Below are 21,772 nucleotides of genomic sequence, written 5' to 3' on the forward strand. Positions count from 1 at the left end.
CAATGTATGATGTCCCAGTTCCTGATCAATAGTAAACTGTTTCCTAAGACAGGGCACTTAATTCTGTTTTACTGAAAGAGTTTCTTGGAGGTGGATCCCTTTTCTGAGTTCTCTATTTCCTTAGCCATAATATTTTCTAGGATCTAGGAACTCCTGATCTTGTATGTTTCCAACAGTATAGAATTTTAATTTAATGTAACATAAAATCTCATCCTTGGTGATCAGCACATTCTTACATGCCGCCCTAGCAGTGAGTACCCATCTGTTAACAGAGCCCTCTCGAAATATCATGTAAGTACGATCTGAAGCCAGGAATAGAGGCATTCTTGAAAGTAAACGTCCCGTACGATGCAGGCTCTTGGAACCGGCTATTTCTAATAGAGAACACATAAGGTCCGATCTGATAATGCCGTCCAGTTTCTTGAGACCTGAGTCCCTTTAACTAGTCCACGAAAGGTTACGAAGTTAAAACTCCTCGGAAATAACAAGCTTCTGTAGCCCGCTGAGGTCAATTCTTTTCAAAAAATACTAAAGCAATCTAAAAAATGAAACTAGCACTCGGTTGATTGCTGCCCACCATTTTCTTTTTAGCAGCAGTACTTTGTGTTCGTGGTAAGTATAGGCTTAAGTAATGTTGGCCTTTTCCAGCTTCCGAAGAATGTTTGTTAAATTCCTAAAATTCAAAAGTTAAATCCAGATTTAATTTGTGTCTGAAGAGAACCATGGGATTTAGAAGCATATTGGAAATCTATGAGGTCCATTGCCAAAGTATACTGGTCCATATTCAAAGCTATACCAAAAGTTTAGAAGTGTTTTTAAAATTCCTTTATGTGGTACCATGTCTGTTTACTTATGCTCATGAGCACCAATAAATTACTAGTTTGCCTTCTGGAATTTTAATTGTTATAACCTAATTCAATTATTGGAAGTGAAAAGCACCTCCCGCTCACACAACAGGGTACGTGAATAAATGTGTTGGAACCAGTGCTACTTGTTTTCTTTGTGTTTCCTGCACAAAAGATGGCAGAGCTCCGCTTCTAACAAACGCTGTGTTGCTAGCTACCACCACCGGAAGCCTCGTGCTGTGTGTGTTTTCCATCTGTTCTTCTAGTCTTCCCAGCCGCCTGGTGAAGCACGTGCGCCCTATCTAGGGAACTTAAACACCGGTTGAGCAGCATATCTACAGTATGAGACACCAAGTGCCCAAGTGGGATTTGAACACAGACCTGTCTGCCCCCAAAGCTCACGTGCTTCCCACTATGCTGTACTACATTCTGAACCAGCTGGGAGCTTTGAGACTCTAGATTACATTAATTCTAAGTTCAATAATAAATATACATATAGATGAACATTCCATAGATCTACTAGGAGCAGTCAATGACAAAATTGCTAACGTTGAGTAACATACAGAACTTAATAGCACAAAAAGGCAGTGCTTGGAGAAGGCAACTTTTGTCCTGAAGTTTTTTGGCAATGGAGTCACCCTAAGCGTGCAGGTAAAACATTTTTCAGGCTTCTAGGACCTGTAATCCTATATGAGGCAGTCCTAACTGTAGACAGGGTCCAAGGCCACTAATACAAATCCAGAGTTGCCTTCCTATAATATATGTTGCCAATCAATTCAAAAGAGTGATCACCACTGGTTCTTTTGCCCTGTCAGGACGAATACCAGTTCACTTTTCAAAATTCCCTCCAGCTCTAAAATAAATGTTCCGAATTTCAATGAAATGAAAACATACAAATCAATCTCACAAATTGGACTTCATGAAAATTTAAAAGTTCTGTGCATCAGAAGACACTATCAGAGTTAAAAGACAACCCACAAAATGGGAGTAATTATTTGCAAATCATGTATCTGATAAGTGGTTAATATCCACAACGTTTAGAGAACTTCTAAATCTCAGCCGTGAAAAAGAAAGAACCCGATTTAAAACTGTGTGAGGACTTAGACATTTCTCCAAATCAAATGGCCAAAAAAAGATGCTTATCACCACCCATCAGGGAAATGCAAATCAAAGCTACAATGAGATACCACCTCCTGTCCACTATGATGGCTACCATATTTAAAAAACAAAACAAAAAACTAGAAAGTAACAGTATTGGCGAGGATGTAGAGATACTGGAACTATCCTACTCTGTTGGCAGGCAGGTAAAATGGTACAACTACTGTGTAAAACGGTGTGGTGAGTCCTCAAAAAATTAAAAATCGGAGCTTCTGGATATGGGGAGCGTCACGTGCCTGGAGAGGACACAAAGTTCCAAGCCCCTCTCCCCTACCTCACCTTGTGCATCAATTCCATCTGGCTGTTGATTCCGATCCTTCATCATATCCTTTAACAACACTAAGAAATCATAGAATTACTACATGATCCTGCAGTTCCAATTCTGGGTATATAAAAGAACTAGAAAGCAGGGTCTTGAAGAGATATGTGTACACCATGTTCACAGAAGCTATTCACAATGGCTAAAATGTAGAAACAACCCAAGCATCCACTGACAGATGAGTGCAGAAGCAAAACTTGGGGTGTGTGTACCATGGAAGATACTCAGCCTTCAAAAGAAAGGAGACTGACACCTGCTACAACATGGATGAACCTCGAGGGCGTCCTACTCAGTGAAATAAGCCAGTCACATAAAGACAAGTACTGAGGGGCGCCTGGGTGGCTCAGTTGGTTAAGCGACTGCCTTCGGCTCAGGTCATGATCCTGGAGTCCCTGGATCGAGTCCCGCATCGGTCTCCCTGCTCGGCAGGGAGCCTGCTTCTCCCTCTGACCCTCCCCCCTCTCATGTGCTCTCTCTCTCTCTCATTCTCTCTGTCTCAAATAAATAAATAAAATCTTAAAAAAAAAAAAAAAAGACAAGTACTGAGATTCCACTTACATAACATACTTGGATCAGTCACAGTCACAGGCACAGAAAGTAAAATGATGGCTGCCAGGGACTGGGGAGAGGGGTGACGGGCAGAGTTTCAGTTTTGCAAGAGGGAAACGGTCCAGAAAGTGGCTGGTGGTGATGTTTGACAACTACAGATTTCCCTCTAAGTACTGATTTGCTGTGTCCCACCACTTTTCGTGTACTGTGTCTTCATTCCCATTCATCTCAAAGTATTTTCTGATTTTCCTTTTGACTTTGTCTTTGACTCATTGGTTATTTAGGACTGTGTTGGTTAATTCCCATATATACATGAGTTTCCCAAGTTTCTTTCCATTTTTTACTTCATTTCTCATTCCACTGTAGTCAGGAAACATACCTTGTGTCATTGCAATCCTTTTCACTTTTCAAAGCTTGGTTTCTGACCTAGAATGGGGACTATCTGAGAGGGTGTTCAGAGAAGAATAGGTCTTCTGCTGCTTTTATGTAGAGTGTCTCATACTGTAGATATGCTGCTCAACCGGTGTTTAAGTTCCCTAGATAGGGCGCACGTGCTTCACCAGGCAGCTGGGAAGACTGGAAGAACAGATGGAAAACACACACAGCACGAGGCTTCCGGTGGTGGTAGCTAGCAACACAGCGTTTGTTAGAAGCGGAGCTCCGCCATCTTTTGTGCAGGAAACACAAAGAAAACAAGTAGCACTGGTTCCAACACATTTATTCACGTACCCTGTTGTGTGAGCGGGAGGTGCTTTTCACTTCCAATAATTGAATTAGGTTATAACAATTAAAATTGTAGATTTTTGTAGTGTATTCTATAAATAGTTTTTAGGTCTAGGGGGTTCACAGTGTTTCCAAGTCTTCCATTCCCATGTGGATCACATCTAGTTGTTCTCTTGTTCTCTCCATTATTGGGAGTGGGGTATTCAAGTCTCCAGCTATGACGGTTGAAATGTCTACTTGTCCCCGCAGTTCAGTTTTGCTATCATTATAAAACGACCTCCATTATCGCTATGTTTAAAGCCTATTGTGTCTGATACTTGCAAAACCATTCCAGCTTTCTTATCGTTGCTGTTTGCATGACATATCTTGTCCCATTATTTTATTTTCAAGTTATCTGCATCTCTGAATCTGAAGGGTCTCTCCTGTAGTCACTATATACAATCCCCAACTTTACGATGGTTCATCTAACAATTTTTTGACGTTACAATGGTGCAAATGTGATATGCATTCAGTAGGAACCATACTTTGAATTTTTATTTTCTCCTGTGTGAGACAACACTGTCTTGCGATGCTGGGCAAGTCACAGCCTCCTGTCAGCCATGTGATCACGGGGGTAAACAACTGATACCCTTCCAACCATTCTGCTTTTCACTTTCAGTACAGTATAGTCAATAAACTATGTGACATATTCAACACTTTATTATAAAATAGGCCTTGTGTTAGGTAGTTCTGCCCAACTATAGTGTTCTGAGTGCATTTAAAGGACACACGGGGGATGCCTGGGTGGCTCAGTCGGTTAAGCGTCTGCCTTCGGCTCAGGTCATGGTCCCAGGGTCCTGGGATCGAGCCCCTCAGCCCGCTTCTTCCTCTGCCTGCTGCTTCCCCTGCTATGCTTTCTCTCTCTCTCTGACAAATAAATAAATTTTAAAGGACTCACAAAGCTATGATGGTCTATAGGTTAGGTGTGTTCAATGTAATTTTTTAAGATTATTTTTTTAAGTAATCTTTACACACAATATGGGGCCTGAACCTATAACCCTGAGATCAAGAGTTGCATGCTCTGCCAACTGAGCCAGCCAGATGCCCCTAAATATATTTTGATTTATGGTTCATATTTTTAACTTACCAGGGTTTATCAGGAATAACCCCGTCAGAAGTCAAGGAAGATCTGTATTTGGAGCTTATATTTTTATCTAGCCTGTCAATCTCTGCCTTTTGACTGGATTCCTTAATCCATTCACATTTAATGTTATTGTTGATATAGCTGGATTTATCTTTGCTATTTTACTTTTTGTTTCTTATATGTCTCATGTCTTTTCCCTCTCTATTCCTCCTTACTGATTTCTTTTGTATTTAGTGAATATTTTCTTGTGTAAAATTTTAATTCCTTTAATGACTTTTTTCACTACATGTTTTTGTTATGTTCATAGTGCTTGCTCTAGGGGTTTACTATATACATCTTAACTTATCAGGATAGTTCAAGATTATTCTAACCTAATTTCAGTGACATATAGAAATGTTACTCCTATAAATGTTACTTCCGTTTCCTTTCCCTCCACTTTGTGCTATTATCATTAAACATATTACATCTGTGTATGGCACAAGTCCCAAATACACTGTTATAATTGTTACTTTATATAATCTTGTGCTTCAGAAAGAAACTGAGAGGAGAGGGACTATATATGGAGTTTGTTATACTCACCTTATTTACCATTTTCATTTCTCTTCATTTGTTCCTGTGGATTTGAGTTACCATCTGGTGTCATTTCCTTGATCCAAGGCAGCTTTGCTCCTATCACCTGGGCTGTTATTGTTATTTATATTTGTATACACTATCAGGCCAGCAATACAATTATATACATACTGCTTTCTACAATTGCTTTTTAAATCAGTTAAGAAAGTAGAAGAAATAGGTGTTTATGCTAGCTTTTATAAGTACTTACCTTTATTAGTGCTCTTTACCTTTTCATGTGGACCCGAGTTATCTTCTGTGGTCACTTGCTCTCAGCATGAAGAACCTCCTCTAGTATTTCTTATCAAATGGCTCTTTGAGCAACACATTCTCTTGGTTTATGTTTATTTGGAAATGTTACCTTCATATTTGAAAGGTAGTTTTGCACGGGGCGCCTGGGTGGCTCAGATGGTTAAGCGTCTGCCTTCAGCTCAGGTCGTGATCTCCAGGTCCTGGGATTGAGCCTCATGTTGGGCTCCCAGCTCAGCGGAGAGTCTGCTTCTCCCTCTGCCTCTCTCCCTGCTTGTGCTCTCTCTGTCTCTCTCTCAAATGAATAAATAAAACCTTAAAAAAAAAAAAAAAAGATAGTTTTGCTGGATATAAGATTCTTAGTTGCCAGCGTGTTTCCCCCCAACACTTTGTCTATGCCATTCCACTGCCTTCTGATCTCCACTGCTTCTGAAGAGGAGTCAGCTGTTGATGCTGTGGGGTCTCCTTGTATGCGATGAGTCATTTTTCTCTTGCTCTTTCAAGATTTTCTCCTTGTGTTTCAGCATTTTACAATGATGTGTCTGGGAGTTGATCTCTTGTTTTGTCCATTGAGTCCATAAGCTCGGAGTCCATTGAGCTTCTTGGATGTATAGAATAATGTTTTTCAGCAAAGGTGGGTTGTTCTCAACTATTTTTTTCTTTGAAAAATTTGCCTACATTCCCATTACATGTATACGGGGGATGAACTTAATGGGTGTCTCACACTTCTCTGAAGTCTCTGTTGTTCCTGTGTGTATGTGTGTGGTAGAATATACGTAAGATAGTTTACCATTTTAACCATCTTGAAGTGTACAATTAAGTGGCATTAAGTATATTCACAATGTGGTACAACCATCATCACCACTATCCAGTTCCAGAACTTTTTCATCATCCCAAACAGAAACTCTGTACCCATCAAACAATAGCTCCCCATTCCCCACTTCCTCCAGCCTCTGCTAATGTCTGTTATTTTTTATTTGTCTATGTCTGGCCAACTTTTATACTTTAACCCTAGCAGCTTCCTTTTTATCAGGCTTTCATGGGTGAGGGGCATTCTTTGGCTTAAAAATATAAGTTGAAGAAAATTACTGCCTGGGGAGAAAGAAAAAATATAAGCCAGGTGGGGATGGGAATGGTGGTAAATTTCATTTGAAAGGATTTTTTTTTTTAATACAGAGAGAGAGAACATGTGTCATGAGTAGGGAGAAGGAGAGAGAATCCCAAGCAGGCTCCACACTCCGCATGGAGCCTGAAGCAGGGCTCAATCTCACAACCCTGAGATCATGACCCTCGCTGAAATCAAGAGTCAGACGCCTAACTTACTTAGCCACCCAGGTGCTCCCATTTGAAAGGATTTTTTGAGTAGCTCTGTGGTCAGAATTGTCCAAATTAGAAGCTGACATTCAGAACCTGATAGGAAAAAGAAGACATACAGAATGGCCAATAGACACATGAAAAGATGCTCAATATCACTAACCATCAAAGAAATGCAAGTCAAACCCACAATGAAATATCACCTTACACCTATCATAATGGTGATTATTACAAAGCTGTATTGTTTTACTCTGATAACTTTTGCAAAAGTGTTCCTGCAAAATGCTTCATGTTCAAAGAGATTCATGGAAAGGACTTTAAAAGTACAAGTTTTCTGATAACTTTAAAATCATAAAACGTTTAAACTGAGTACAAATTTCCAGAACGAATAGAAAAACTGGATTCCAGCAGAACAAGTACAAAGTATATGGGACTGAATGAACTCACAAGGATGAATATGATTTTTTATGACTTTTTGTTTGAAATACTGCTGGTTCCTTAATGTTTTGTTTTTCCGGACCTAAGGAAATGCCTTCTCTTAAACTATCTATGACTTACAGCAATTTGGTACAGTATAGCTTTGTAAACAAAGATGAAATATTTACCTTTTCTCCGGACCTATTCCTTCCAGAATTCAGAAACTCTTGAGTATTCTTTTCATGCCAATATGGGTAGTTATTTGCATAACTTCAATAAGAATCTGTTTTCTTTGTAACAGGACACAACTGGAAACCCTGGCCATATTGCCAAGGGTTTAATTGGAATGTCATATTTGAGAGAGACCTGCATAGACTCAGATGTAACCACACAGCCTTCAGGAACTGCTTGGATAAATTGGTCTGGAATCTTCCTCACGGGTTCTTGGAAGCCTTACCAGGTAAGTAAGGAAGGTCACTTCCTGGTTGGTCCAGGAACCTCAGCTTATTTGGGGGGATCTCAAGAAGGGAGGAATTCACCCCAACTGTAAGTATCACAGGTAACATCTGATGACAATCCTTGGCTTGGCTTCCTGGCTTTAGAGACTTTTAAAGTTCAATCTGAAATTCCTAATGAAAAGTTTCAGGGATGCCTGGGTGGCTCAGTCGTTAAGCATCTGCCTTCGGCTCAGGTCATGATCCCGGCGTCCTGGGATCGAGCCCCACATTGGGCTCCCTGCTCAGCGGGAAGCCTGCTTCTCCCTCTCCCACTCCCCCTGCTTGTGTTCCCTCTCTCGCTGTCTCTCTGTGTCAGATAAATAAAATCTTAAAAACAAACAAAAAATATTTTATTTATTCATCTGACAGAGAGAGAGCACAGGCGGGGGGCAGCAGAGGGAGAGGGAGAAGCAGGCTCCCCGCTGAGCAGGGAGCCCGATGCGGGACTCGATCCCAGGACCCTGGGACCATGACCTGAGTTGAAGGCAGACGCTTCACTGACTGAGCCCCCTGGGTGCCCCGCCAGTGCCGTAAATTTTGATCACATCCTCAGGTAGGCTGAAGGTCGGATCAAAAGTGGGAGAATTGTTAAGAGACAAGGCCATGGACGGAATCAGCTGTGCCGAGTCCCAAGTCAGCAAACCCAGACCTAACACCCAACCCAACTGCAGGTTCAGCCTCTACTAGTCTGCACCAGTGGGGGGACTGCCGGATGCGGGAAGGGGATGTTCAAACCCAGGTCGCCACCAGTGAGGGGACCCCTGACTGCGGGAAGGGATCATTCAGCCCTGGGTCCCCACCAGTGAGGGGACCCCTGATGTGGGGAAGTATCCTTTAGCCCTGGGTCCCCACCAGCAGGGTGATTGCCTGACATGAGGAGGAGACCTTCAGCCCCAGGTCCCCACCAGTGAGGAGACCCCTGACGCGGGGAGGGGATCATTTAGCCCTGGGTCCCCACCAGTGAGGCGATCTCCTGCCGGGAGGAGGGATCCTTCAGCCCCGGGTCCCCACCAGTGAGGGGACCCCTGATGCGAGGAGGGGACCTTCAGCCCCGGGTCCCCACCGGTGAGAGGACCCCTGACGCAGGGAGGGGATCATTCAGCCCTGGGTCCCCACCAGGAAGGGGACCGTCAGTCCCAGGTCCCCAACAGCAGGGGGACTGCCTAACACGGGGAGGGGACCTTCAGCCCTGGGTCCCCACCAGTGAGGGAACCCCTGACGGGGGAAGGATCCTTCAGCCCCGGGTCCCCACCAACAGGGGGAACTACCTGACCCAGGAAGGGGACCTGGCCAGAGCCCCCCTACTGTCCCTCAGGCTCTGAGGCTGAAGTTTGTGCCGCTCTGAGCTCCGAGCTCCTCTGTCTGATAGGTGGGATGCTGGAAGAAATTGTGTTTTTGTGTTTTTTTGTGTGTTTTTTTGGCAAAATAATAAATTACGTGAGATTGGCAGATAGTTGTTGCTGATACATCTCTCAATGTTGGTGGAAATTTTCAAAATAAAAAAAGTTTTTAAAGATTTTTATTTATTTGAGAGAGAGAGCACATGAGTGGGGGTGAGGGAGGGCCATAGAGAGAGGCAGAGGGAGAAGCAGACTCCCCGCCGAGCAGGAAGCCCAATGCCAGGAGGCCGGACGTGGGGATCCATCCCAGGATCCCGGGATCCTGACCTGAGCTGAAGGCAGACCTTAACCGACTGAGCCACCCAGGCTAAAAAAATAATTTTATACACCACGCAATCACTGGGGTCCTTGAGGATCTCCAAACATATTTTGAGCTAGTTGGCTTTCAGCTGCGAGACCTGGTCCTAGCCTTAAAGCTGCCAGACGTTAAGTTTGCCACCTAAGGTGGCTGGAATTTTCCCAGCCATAAGGATTCCACTTCAGAGATGAGAGGCATTCTCTAACGGGACTGATAAAGCCCCTGAAGCAGAAAGGAGAGGAGACAAGGGCAGAGGGGACTGGGGCTGAGCAGAGGGCCTCTGAGAGGAGGACCAAGAGCCCCTCAAGGACCAGCATCCCGCCGTGCTCACCAACAGGGGGAGGGAGGACTGCCCTGTAACAGCAGCACGCAACTCTGAAGGAAGGACTCTCTTCTAGTAGTTTACAGAACCCAAAGAGGGGGCCCAGCAGGACCCTCGAGGGGATCCTGGAGTACCCAGGATGCCAGGGAGGTCATGTCCTTGGTTAATGAGAAGTCCTGGCCAATGGTCCCAGGTCCCACAAGGCACTGGGCAGGTTGTTTTGCAAGGACAGCCCTCGACTAAGACAGCCGGGCCCGCACGAACACACTGGAGTTGGTCACACGGGCTCCATAGTGACCAGCCCATAACTGTGTGTCCTGGCCCCGGTGTTCAAAAGACACAAAGCGCAGGCCCATCCTGATGTTGGAGAACACGTGGGTCACCTGAATGCAGACGTGAAATCGTCCAGGACGTTCTGCCTGGCATCTGGAAGCTGGACAAGGAGCCTGTACTCACAGCCACAGTCGTCTCGGGATCCCCACCATTCAGACACACGAATCTCAATCCTGCCGCTATCTAGCAGCTCTGGCCACAGACCCTCCTCCCCCAGGTCCATGACCTGCTTTTTGTGACACCACCTGTAGGAAGACACGAAGCAGGTCTGCGAGGGGGCCCCAAGCACCGGTGACATGTTCACCCCCACCACCCGGCCGTCCCCACCGTGCTGCACCGTCCACTTCTGGAAGCCTTCCTGGCCGCAGGGGTTGCGTCCGATCGGGCGGCGCTCGCAGAAGCGGCCCAGGAGGCCGGGCCTGCCGTCGCGGGCGGGGGGCAGGCAACTGCGGACGCGCGGCAGCACGGCGCCCTGCTCCAGGGCCAGGACGCGCAGCCACAAGGCCCGGCTGTCCACCAGGGCGCGCCAGCCCGGCACACCCGGCGGCAGCACGCCAGCAGCGCGCGCGGGGGCACGTGGCTCAGCACCACCAGGAGCAGCTCCGGGGGCAGCTGGCTCAGCCCTGCGCCTCCTCGGGTTCGGGCTCCGGCGCGCGCACGGGGGCGCGCCGGCGTCGGGAGGCCCAGGCGCCCACTGCCCACCCCAAGACCAGGTGCGGGAGCGACTCGGACCAGGGCCCGGGATCCTCGCCCGCGGCTCTCGCCTAACAGTAGCTTTCTCTTTATAGTTTTAGCCGGGGCCAGAGGGGCGGGGCCAGCCCGACCAGACCGTGGGGCAAACCAATGGGCCGGAGGGGCGGGGGCCGGCGGGGCGGGACCGTGGGGGCGGGACCAATGGGCCAGCGGGGCGGGGCGGGGCCGTGGGGCGGGACCAATGGGCCGGCGGGCAGGGCCGGGACCGGTGGGGGGTGGGGGGGAAGAGACCGTGGGGCGTGACCAATGGGCCGGCGGGGCGGGGCGGGGCGGGGCGGGGCCGCGGGACTCCGCCCTGGCCTCCGTCTTCACCGGGAGCTGCCGCCGCCACCACCTCGGAGGAGCCGGGCCGGAAGCGAGAGCCGGAGCGGGTCCGCCAGCGGCCGCCATGGGGAACCGCGTCGCGCGAGAAGACTTCGAGTGGGTCTACACGGACCAGCCGCACGCCAGCCGGCGCCAGGAGATCCTGGGTGAGGCCGAGCCCGCGCCCCGTTATGTGCGCGCGGCCTCCCGCCGCCGGGGCGCGCTCTCCGCGTCGGCCTGGCTCCCCGGCGCCCGCGGCCCGTTAAGAGCCGAGGCTCCCGGCGGGCGGGGGACCCCGGGGGGGCGGGGGTCCCGGCGGGGGCGTCCCGGGGGGTTCCCGGTAGGGAGGGGGCTCTTGGGGGCGCGGGGGTCCTGGCGGGGGCGGCCCGGAGGGTTCCCGGCGCGCCCGGGCAAATCCTGCGGCTCGGAGACCCTCCGGCGCGGGCCTCGGGAGCGTGGGCGCCGGCGGGTGCGGGGCAGGGCGTGGTCTTGGGCCTTTGGGCGAGCGGGCCTGGCCCGGGGCGGGGGCGAGGGGCTGCGAGCTCGGGGCGCCGGGAGGCCGGACCCGCGCCTGGGCCCCATCCCTCCCGCTCGGCGGCCGCGAGGACCGGCGCACGGAAGATCGGCCGAGCTCCTCGACTGCCCATTCTGGGCCCCTCGCCCCAGGCTCGCTAGGCCTGGGCCGGCCCTGCAGGTGCCGAGCGCGCTCGGCTGCCGGGAGCTGCGCCCAGGCCGCTCCTGACGCCGGGGCCGGCACTGTGCTGGGTGGGTTACAGACACGACCCCGCTGGGCGCTCGCAGAAGCTAGTCGGTGGTATCCCCACTTTAGCGACGACGTAAAGAATGAGCAGCGTTACAGGGGTTCCGATCGGGGCAGATGCTCTCCACCTCTTGGAAAAAATCAGGGAACCAATGGGTACTAAGTCCAATAGGAGGAATGATTTCTCGCAAAGTCCTTACCTAGCTTTTCTTCTCAACATCCATTTGCCCAGTGAGCAGAGACAGCCAGCCCCTGATTTTTGCTGGGGTGTCTAAAGTTAGAAATTTAATGCTTTTACAAACAGGAGTTAGTAGGTCCAATTAAAATGGATTTAAAAGAATGGAAGCAGTAAATTGGTAGCCTGAATCTTTACAGTTGCTATTCAAGATAGCCTTTTAAGAGATTTGGTTATTGGATGTGTGCTTTTTTATTTTTAATTAAAACATATTTTGCAAATCACTTACACAGGAGAGACAGCATATGATACATTTGATCCATGCCTTAGACAATCAACATGCCCCATAAGAACAATTTGGTGTCCACCTTGTAAAAACCCAATGCCTCAATACTGGAACTTAGCCATGGATTTAATATTCAGATAATCAAGGAAGTGAAAAGGTGCTTATTGATGCTTATCTTGACAATGAGCCTTTTCCCACATACTTAACATCACTGAACCATTTCACTGGGAAAGTAAAAGGATGACACATTCCTCAATGAAAATATAGTCCCTTTCCCTGCAGGTGCAAATCCTGCTCAGTGTCCCATTTCTGGAGTGGAGATGCAATAACCTCAGGAAAGATGCGAATACTTAAATGATAAGGAGATATTTCTGGAATTTGTTGGGTTTTGGGGGGAGAGACAGACATGAGGGAACATGGATCTGTTTTTTAACAGCTGACATCTGTATGCTAAATGTATATTTGGAGTTACATTACAGTTCATTTGAAAGGTGTTTACTCGAGGGGCACCTGGGTGGCTCAGTCGGTTGAGCATCTGACTCTTGATTTCAGCTCAGGTTCACGATCTTGAGACTGAGCCCCCTGTTGGGTTCCAGGCTGGCATGGAGCCTGCTTAAGATTCTCTGTCTCCCTCTCCCTCTGCCCCACCTCCTCCTCCCTCTCTAAGAAAAAAATAAATAAAAAAATATAAGAAAAATACGTAAATAAATGACCTCCTTAATGAAGGCTAGGAACGAGACCATTAGTGGGTCAAATAATAGTGCACAAGAAGTGCTCCTTTTAATGCCGTACATCCACAGAGAAACATGTTTAACAGCTTCATTAAGATACAATTCACAGGGCGCCTGGGTGGCTCAGTTGGTTGGGCGACTGCCTTCTGCTCAGGTCATGATCCTGGAGTCCCTGGATCGAGTCCCACATCTGGCTCCCTGCTCAGCAGGGAGTCTGTTTCTCCCTCTGACCCTCCCCCTTCTCATGTGCTCTAGCTCTCTCATTCTCTCTCTCAAATAAATAAATAAAATCTTAAAAAAAAAAAGATACAATTCACAAACTATAAAATTCATCCATTTAAAGTGTACAATTCAGTGTTCTTTAGCGTGTTCACACAGTTGTGTACCTATCAATACAATCTAAGTTTTAGAACAATTTTGTCACCCCAGAAAGAAACCCCATACTCAAAAGCAGTCCCTGTGTTCCTCAGTCACACTCCTCAGCCCTAGGCAACCACTGATTTACTTTCTGTCTCTGTAGATTTACCTATTCTAGACAATTTTTTTTAAAGATTTTATTTGTGCGCAAGAGAGAGAGCATGAGCAGGGAGAGGGGCAGAGGCAGAGGGAGAAGCAGACTCCCCGCTGGGCAGGGAGCCCGACATGGGACTGGATCCCAGGACCCTGTGATCATGACCCGAGCTGAAGGCAGACGCTTAACCAACTGAGCCACCCAGGTGCCCCTATTCTGGACATTTCTTACAAATGAAATTATACAATCCTTGGTCTTTTGTGACTGTCTTCTTTCCCTTAATGTTTTTATGGTTCATCTATGTTGTAGTAGGTCAGTATTTTATTCCTTTTATCGGCCAAGTAATAGTCCATTGTATTGCTATTCTGCATTTCATTTATTCATTCTTCAGTTGCTAGACTGTGGGGTTGTTTTCACCTTATGACTATTATGAATAATGCTGCTATGAACCCTCACATGGAAGTTATTAGATGGATGTGTTTTCATTCCTCTTGGATAGCTGCCGAGGAGTGGAATTGCTGGGTCATTGGTAGCTCTGTGTTTAGCATTTTGAGGAAAAGCCAGATTCTTCCAAACCAGCTGCACTATTTTACATTGTCAACAGCAACGTCTGTGGGTTCCGGTTTCTTCATATCCTGGTTACTGCCTGTCTTTGTCATTGTAACCATTCTAGCATGTGTGAAGGGGCATTTCATTTTGGTTTCAGTTTGGGTTTTCCTAATGACTGATAATGTCGAGCATCTCTCATGTGCTCATCGGCCATTTGACACTTATGATTTGGGGATAGTATCTAAGAAGCCACGAAGGTTATGGAGATTTACTTCTGTTTTTTTTTTTAAAGATTTTATTTATTTGACAGAGAGAGATACAGCGAGAGAGGGAACACAAGCAGGGGGAGTGGGAGAGGGAGAAGCAGGCTTCCTGCTGAGCGGGGAGCCCGATGCAGGGCTCGATCCCAGGACCCTGGGATCATGACCTGAGCCGAAGGCAGATGCTTAACGACTGAGCCACCCAGGCGCCCCTAATTCTGTTTTCTTATAAGAGTGTTAATAGTTTTCTTGTACTGAGGTCTGTGATCTGTTTGAGTTACTTTTTGTGTACAGTGTGAGGAAGGGGTCCATCTTTTGCATGTTAATAACCAGCACCATTTGTTGCAAAAACTCTTCTTTCCCTGAAATATCAGTACCCTTGTAGTATTGATTTTTATGTACTAAAATAAGCTTTGCAGACATTTGGTACAGAATTACTTGGAGCAACTTGATTTGTCTGAGAGAATGAGGCATGTGAGTTTCATCATTTTAGAATACTATAAAACATGTATTGCCTTTTATCCTTTGTCAGATGTGTCAATTTAACCAAGTTTTAAATAAGGTAAAGATGCCAGAGCTCTGTCTAAACAGAAATACACAGAATTATTACTTCCTGAATGAATTCTTCAAGGAATTATTTCTTATCCACCAGTTTTGTTGTTGGGGAATCACTCCCCAAACGCTCATATTTTAATGAATGACTTGATAGGAAAATTAGTTTTAGACAAATTCACTTCTAGGCCTGTAGGGTTACCTTTTTTTTGTCTATTGCCTACAAAATTATTAACATTTGATAAAATGAACTAAACCAACGAAGATTAATTGTTAGGGAGCGGAGAGAAAAAATGGGGAGTCTCATGTCGTATATATAAAACCAGACTTCAGTAGCCTGCCTTGCAGTGTAAGCTTTGGTTGAATTCCTCCTTTCAAATGTAGAGAAAAGAGGGTGAAGCTGCTCTTTTCCCTTCTTTATCTTTTCAAAAACATTCTGAGTGACTTAACTCAAGAAGAAGGTCTTTGCTCCTCATGCTGTCCTGTATTAAACCTAGTCAGCAACATATACAACCAAAGACACTCATCACACCTCGGCCTCCCTCTTGGGGGGGTGGGGTGGGGAGAGTAAGATCCAGAGAAGAGTTTGCATTTGCCCTTAGAGGACACTTGCCTGAAATGCAGAGTTTTTGCTATTGGCCTTTTTCGTCATACTTGGATATTTGCATGTAGATTCAACAGCGCAAATAAGAATCTAACAAATTAGCACCGTGCAGTTCTCACACATTATCCTGATTTCCTGATGGCTGTCAGAAGGCCACATGGGCAAAAATCTTAGCTATCTGAATGTCTAAAAATAGGGAAGTGGGTAGAAGTTACAACTGGCAACTAGAAGTGATTCAGTCATTATAAAGGAAATTATAAAATCTAAGTATGTGTCCTCTATAACATACATATCGTATGTGTCTAAGTACATTGCATATACATCATACATAAGTATCTACATATACTGTACCTTCTGTCAGACACTAGAATATAGAATAGATTTATCAGACTGTGATTGCGACTTTGCAAAACTTACCAATTTTATATACAAACAACTGTTAGGAGTAAAAAGGGAATTAGGTAACATGAAATCTTTACTCATTTGTGATTTTCTTTCTGTTCGTGTAGAGAGTCTAGATTTTGAGGCTGATTTTTCCTGCACAAATTTGTTGTGACATGGTATTCAGTAATTTTACTATTGGAATATACTCCTCCCCGTAGTGGATAAAGTCTCTAATGGAGGGCATATCACGATTGGGAAAAAGAAAAAAATAATGTGTTAATTTAATGGGTGTTGATTTAATTATAATTGCAGAACTGTGTGTGCTCTTCTCAGTTCCTGGTTTGTTTGTTTTTCTTTACAGCAAAGTATCCAGAGATAAAGTCCTTGATGAAACCTGATCCCAACTTGATCTGGATTATAACCATGATGGTTCTCACTCAACTGGTTGCGTTCTACTTAGTGAAGGACCTAGACTGGAAGTGGGTCATATTTTGGGCGTATGCCTTCGGCAGCTGCATTAACCACTCTGTGACTCTGGCTATTCATGAGGTCTCCCACAATAGCGCCTTTGGCCACTACAGAGCTATGTGGAATCGCTGGTTTGGAATATTCGCTAATCTTCCCATTGGCGTTCCCTATTCAGTTTCCTTTAAGAGGTATCACATGGACCATCATCGCTACCTTGGGGGTGATGGCATCGATGTGGATATTCCCACCGATTTTGAAGGCTGGTTTTTCTGTACCACTTTCAGAAAGTTTATATGGGTTGTCCTTCAGCCTCTCTTTTATGCTTTTCGACCTCTGTTCATCAACCCTAAACCAATTTCTTACCTGGAAATTATTAATACTGTGATCCAGGTCACTTTTGACATTATAATTTACTATGTTTTGGGAATTAAATCTTTGGTCTACATGTTGGCAGCATCCTTACTTGGGCTAGGCTTGCACCCGATTTCTGGACATTTTATAGCCGAACATTATATGTTCCTCAAGGGACATGAAACCTACTCATATTACGGGCCTCTGAATCTGCTCACCTTCAACGTGGGTTACCATAACGAGCACCATGACTTCCCCAACATTCCCGGAAAAAGCCTTCCACTGGTAAGTAAAGAGATTGGACACGTACTCTAATTTCTGATGGTTATATGACCAAAATCAGTCTCAACTTGCCCATTTTAAAAGGAATCTAGTGGGGGCGCCTGGGTGGCTCAGTCTGTTAAGCGTCTGCCTTCGGCTCAGGTCATGATCCCGGGGCCCTGGGATTGAGCCCCACCCCTCCCTCCTCAGGCTCCCTGCTCAGCGAGGAGCCTGCTTCTCCCTCTCTCTCAAATAAATAAATAAAACCTTAAAAAATAATAAAACAAAAGGGATCTAGTGTATTTTGCCCATCTAAGCTGCTCGTCAAAGCAAAGGACAAGTGTGCGTCCTGAGTGTGCCCTCCTCAGAGTCCTCGGCATTCACTCTCTGAGTCCCGAAGCCTAGCGGTGGTTCTTAGGGGTCCAGAGTGCTGGAGAATCTGCCGACTTATAAACAAGTCAGAGATTGAGAAAGGAGTTCTCGTGTGAAGTGAGCACAGGTTCACGTCGCTTTCATCGCTGTTGAGTTGATGGGCTTAGCTAAGATTTATGTGCTGTCTTGTTTGGAAATGCAGACGTCCCTCATAATTGGCCTGCACAGTGAATGGACAGTTTCCAGGGTGGCAAACTTTCTTCAGGCAGGGCCTGCCTGTTCCCCACGCAGCAGATTTGAGTATAGTGTTTGTGGAGGATGTGAAAGAGCACAGTTTGACCCCCATCCTTCCATCCTCTGCAAAGGCCCACCTTCGTAACTTCTCTTATTTTTCAGGTTAATTCTTTTATTAGACTTCCCTTCCTCAAAATGGGTGGCTTTTACAGTTTATTACCAAAAAATGTTTCCATAATTCGAAAAAGGGGAATATGTATGAAAGATAATACTAGTTTTTCCTAATTTTTTAAGCTATGACATAAGGGAGCTAACAATTTTTTTTAAGATTTTATTTATTTGACAGCATGAGCACGAGTCAGGGGGAGGGGCAGAGGGAGAAGCAGACTCCCCGCTGAGCAGGGAGCCTGAAGGGGGACTTTATTCCTGGACTCCAGGATCATGACCTGAGCCGAAGGCAGATGCTTAACCATCTTGAGCCACCCAGGTGCTCCGTAGGGAGCTAACTATTGCCAAATATTTTATGCCATCATATCTACCCAATCAAATTTTATGGATTTCCTCCTAAGTTTTTAACTATTGACTGATTACAATACAAAAACACACAGCATGAGAACTAAGTGTGACCTCTGATTATTGACTGGATTCCCACTCGAGGAAAGAAACATCTAGAGAGGACATTGGGTCAGTGGGGAAGCTTTAAACTGAGTAGTGCATCCTCGAGAATATTGTGTTAATGTTAACTTTCTTGGGTGTGAAAACAGTATGATGGTTTTGTAGCACAATGTCTTTATTTGTAGGAGGTAGGTGTTGAATAGCAGGGTAGAACGTTAGGGGTGAGTTGTCACATGCCTGCAACTTACTCTCAAAAGGCTCAGCAGAAAAAAAGCATACTATGTGGTGTATGTCTGTGCAGAGACAGAAAGTGACTCATGGTGGTAGTTGGTGGGCCTGGGTAAAGAGCATAGAGGCGTCTCTGTTCTGCTCTTTCAACTTTTCTGTAGGTGTCACGTTTTTCAAAATAAAATGTTTGGGGAAAAACCTTGCAACTGGAGCCAAGTTTGAAAGCAGGTGTAATGGGCCCGGTGTTGCTCCGCCCATGCACACACCTGACGACAGAGGAGGCCTTGTGCGCCTCTTCCCTAAAGAAGTGAATTTCCAGGGGCGCCTGGGTGGCTCAGTTGGTTAAGCGACTGCCTTCGGCTCAGGTCATGATCCTGGAGTCCCGGGATCGAGTCCTGCATCGGGCTCCCTGCTCAGCGGGGAGTCTGCTTCTCCCTCTGACCCTCCCCCCTCTCATGTGCTCTCTCTCATTCTCTCTCTCAAATAAATAAATAAAATCTTAAAAAAAAAAAAGTGAATTTCCACTTATTTTTTAAAGAGGATACAAAGCTGGCTGCCCTTTGAACAAAATCATTTTTCAACATCAGCCACACAGTGGGTCCTTGGAACAACACAGGAGCTGGGGTGCCAACTCCCCACAGGGTTGAAAATCCACATGTGACTTTTGACGCCCCCAAAATGTAACTACTAGCCCGCTGTTGATTGGAAGCTGAACCGAAGACGTAAGCAGTATTTTGTATGTTATACGTGTCCTATACGGTGTTCCTGCAGCAAGGTAAGCTCGAGAAAAGAAAATGTTAAGAAAATCCTAAGAGAAGACACATTTACAGGACTGCACTGTGTTTAGCGAAAACATGTCCGCGTATGCGTGGACCCACGTGGTTCAGACTGTGTTGTTCAAGGGTCAACTGTACCTTAACTTATGGGTTTCTTTTTTTTAAATTGTTTTTAAAAGATTTTATTTAAGTATTTGAGAGAGAGAGCACGGGCGGGGGGAGGGGCAGAGGGAGAAGGAGAAGCAGACTCCCTGCAGAGCAGAGAGCCTGACGTGGGACTCGAGCCTGGGACCCTGAGATCATGAGTTGAGCCGAAGGCAGACGCCCAACTGACTGAGTCACCCAGCCACCCCCATCTTCCGGGGTTTCTTGAACAGCCCCCAAACTGAGAATTTGCTCGCTTCAGACATCACTTGCCATAAGGCCCATGGTGAGCAGCGTCTGTTCCGTTCCTGCCTGCTTCCTGCTGTCTTCACTGCTGAGCTGCACTGACAGGTGTCCTCAGAGCTCTGGTCTTCCCTTACCGGCTCTTCCTGTCAGGTGTGCATCAGGGAGCATTCTGTCCTGTGTGCTCAGCAAATCCCTGGTATTTACTGGATCATATTGCAGGAGTTACAGTGCGTGGCGTTAATGGGTGTGTGTGACAAGGCTTCTTACAACAGCCTTATTAAGATGTAACTTACATGTATAGCTCAGCTATTTAAAAGGCACCATTAAGGGGCGCCTGGGTGGCTCAGTCGTTGGGCGTCTGCCTTCGGCTCGGGTCATGATCCTGGGGTCCTGGGATCGAGCCCCACATCGGGCTCCCTGCTCCACGGGAAGCCTGCTTCTCCCTCTCCCACTCCCCCTGCTTGTGTTCCCTCTCTCGCTGTGTCTCTCTCTGTCAAATAAATAAAAGGCACCATTCATGGGGTGGCTCAGTTGGTTAAGCATCTGCCTTTGGCTCAGGTCATGATCTCGGGGTCCTGGGATCGAGCCCTGCATCAGGCTCCCTGCTCAGAAGGGAGCCTGCTGCTCCCTCTGCCTCTCTCGCTCTCTGAAACAAACAAATAAATAAAATGTTTTTTAAAAATAATAGAATAAAATGCACCATTCAGAGCTTGATGGGAGAGAGTCTGTGATCCTAGAGGGTCGAGTATATGTCACTGTTGAAATGCTTGGTGCCGGGATCCCTCGGGATCCCAGCGTTTGGGGCAAGAGGAGGGCGGAGGGTGGTTTCTCTTCTCGGTGTTTGTGCCCGCGTCGGTCTGTGATGCCCAGTCCCACTCTGCCAGCACTCATTCTTGCTGCACATTTGGCCTTGCAGGTGAGGAAGATCGCTGCCGAGTACTACGACAACCTCCCCCACTACAACTCGTGGATAAAAGTACTGTATGATTTTGTGACAGACGACACCATAAGTCCCTACTCGAGAGTGAAGCGGCATCCAAAAGGCAAGGTGGTACTGGAGTGAAGGTCCTCATGGCTAAAGGAATTCCTCTGTGGAGCTTCACAAGGGCTGGAAAGTGGGCTTTCTGCGTTATTAATCGAAGCCCGGAGAAGGTCCCGAGCATGAGCCCCGCGGTCCCTGGAGTTTCCCTGGCCTCCCACGGTCAGCCTGTCTAGCCCGCATTCAGCTTTGCTCACACGGAGCGTGTGCGTCACATCATCATTGTTGAGGATGGTTCCCCTGACGTCTGACATTTTGTAAGCATATCATAAAAAAGCTTTAAAAAAGCTATTTCTAGTACATTATTTTCACTATAAAGTTGTACTTTATTAAAACAGCTAATAAAATGAGCTATTAATCACAGTAGTATTTATCACATTTTCATACTTTACTGTCTTTATCTAATACGGTACTAGGGTGAGTTTACTTTAAAATGTCCCCCCGCCAAAAGATCTGGAAATATCTTTCCCTGTAAGCTGAATTTTTTATTTTTACTATTGTACGTGAAACTGAGATGACACACTCCTGAATCCTGCAGAGACTCTATTAAATAAAAGACTTCTGTGTTCAATCACGTCCAACACTGAACTTCCTTTTTCAGACGCAGCGACTTCCCAATTAGAAGCAGCTCCCCAGGGGGAGCGCCATGTCATTTGATGGCAGCAGAACGGGGGTGTGGTCTGATGGGGTACAGCTGGCTCCATGGGGCCAGGACCCTGGGGCTGAACTGTGTCACTGGGGTAGACTGAGCGTGACGTGGTGAAGTATTCTATTTCTTCATTTTTATTTTTCTTTTTTTTTTTTTCTATTAGAGGCAGAGGGAAAGAGAGAATGCCAAGCGGGCTCCACACCCAGTGGGGAGCCCAACTAGGGGCTGGATCTCATGACCCTGAGGTCATGACCTGAGCCAAAATCAAGGGTTGGACACCTTAACCGACTGAGCCACCCGGACGCCCCATGGTGAAGTATTTTAAAAATAATATGTGGTATCAAAAAATCAAGTAGTCTATAATT

At 46.4% G+C, this 21,772-nt stretch overlaps 1 protein-coding gene and 1 pseudogene across 1 annotated transcript; one reads left to right on the forward strand and one right to left on the reverse strand.

Annotated features, from left to right (window-relative positions):
- Nucleotides 1–9,817: 9,817 nt before the first annotated feature.
- On the reverse strand, nt 9,818–11,299 carry LOC118012872 (annotated as a pseudogene).
- DEGS1 (delta 4-desaturase, sphingolipid 1) lies at nt 11,197–21,332 on the forward strand. Its single transcript, XM_035008641.1, has 3 exons — nt 11,197–11,379; nt 16,386–17,128; nt 20,636–21,332. Exons 1-3 carry the CDS (start codon nt 11,298–11,300, stop codon nt 20,780–20,782), a joined length of 972 nt encoding a protein of 323 aa, XP_034864532.1. The 5' UTR covers nt 11,197–11,297; the 3' UTR covers nt 20,783–21,332.
- Nucleotides 21,333–21,772: the final 440 nt, after the last annotated feature.

This window comes from Mirounga leonina, unplaced genomic scaffold (genome assembly GCF_011800145.1).
Source record: "Mirounga leonina isolate KUSES-001 unplaced genomic scaffold, KU_Mleo_1.0 Mir_152, whole genome shotgun sequence".
In the NCBI taxonomy this organism is placed as follows: Eukaryota; Metazoa; Chordata; class Mammalia; order Carnivora; family Phocidae; genus Mirounga; species Mirounga leonina.

Bases quoted from the DNA above. Each gene is read 5' to 3' on its own strand.
- DEGS1 (XM_035008641.1), top strand. From the start codon at position 11,298: ATGGGGAACCGCGTCGCGCGAGAAGACTTCGAGTGGGTCTACACGGAC. The intron at 11,380-16,385 runs GTGAGGCCGAGC...TTTTCTTTACAG, and splicing joins CCGGCGCCAGGAGATCCTGG to CAAAGTATCCAGAGATAAAG. The intron at 17,129-20,635 runs GTAAGTAAAGAG...TTGGCCTTGCAG, and splicing joins CCGGAAAAAGCCTTCCACTG to GTGAGGAAGATCGCTGCCGA.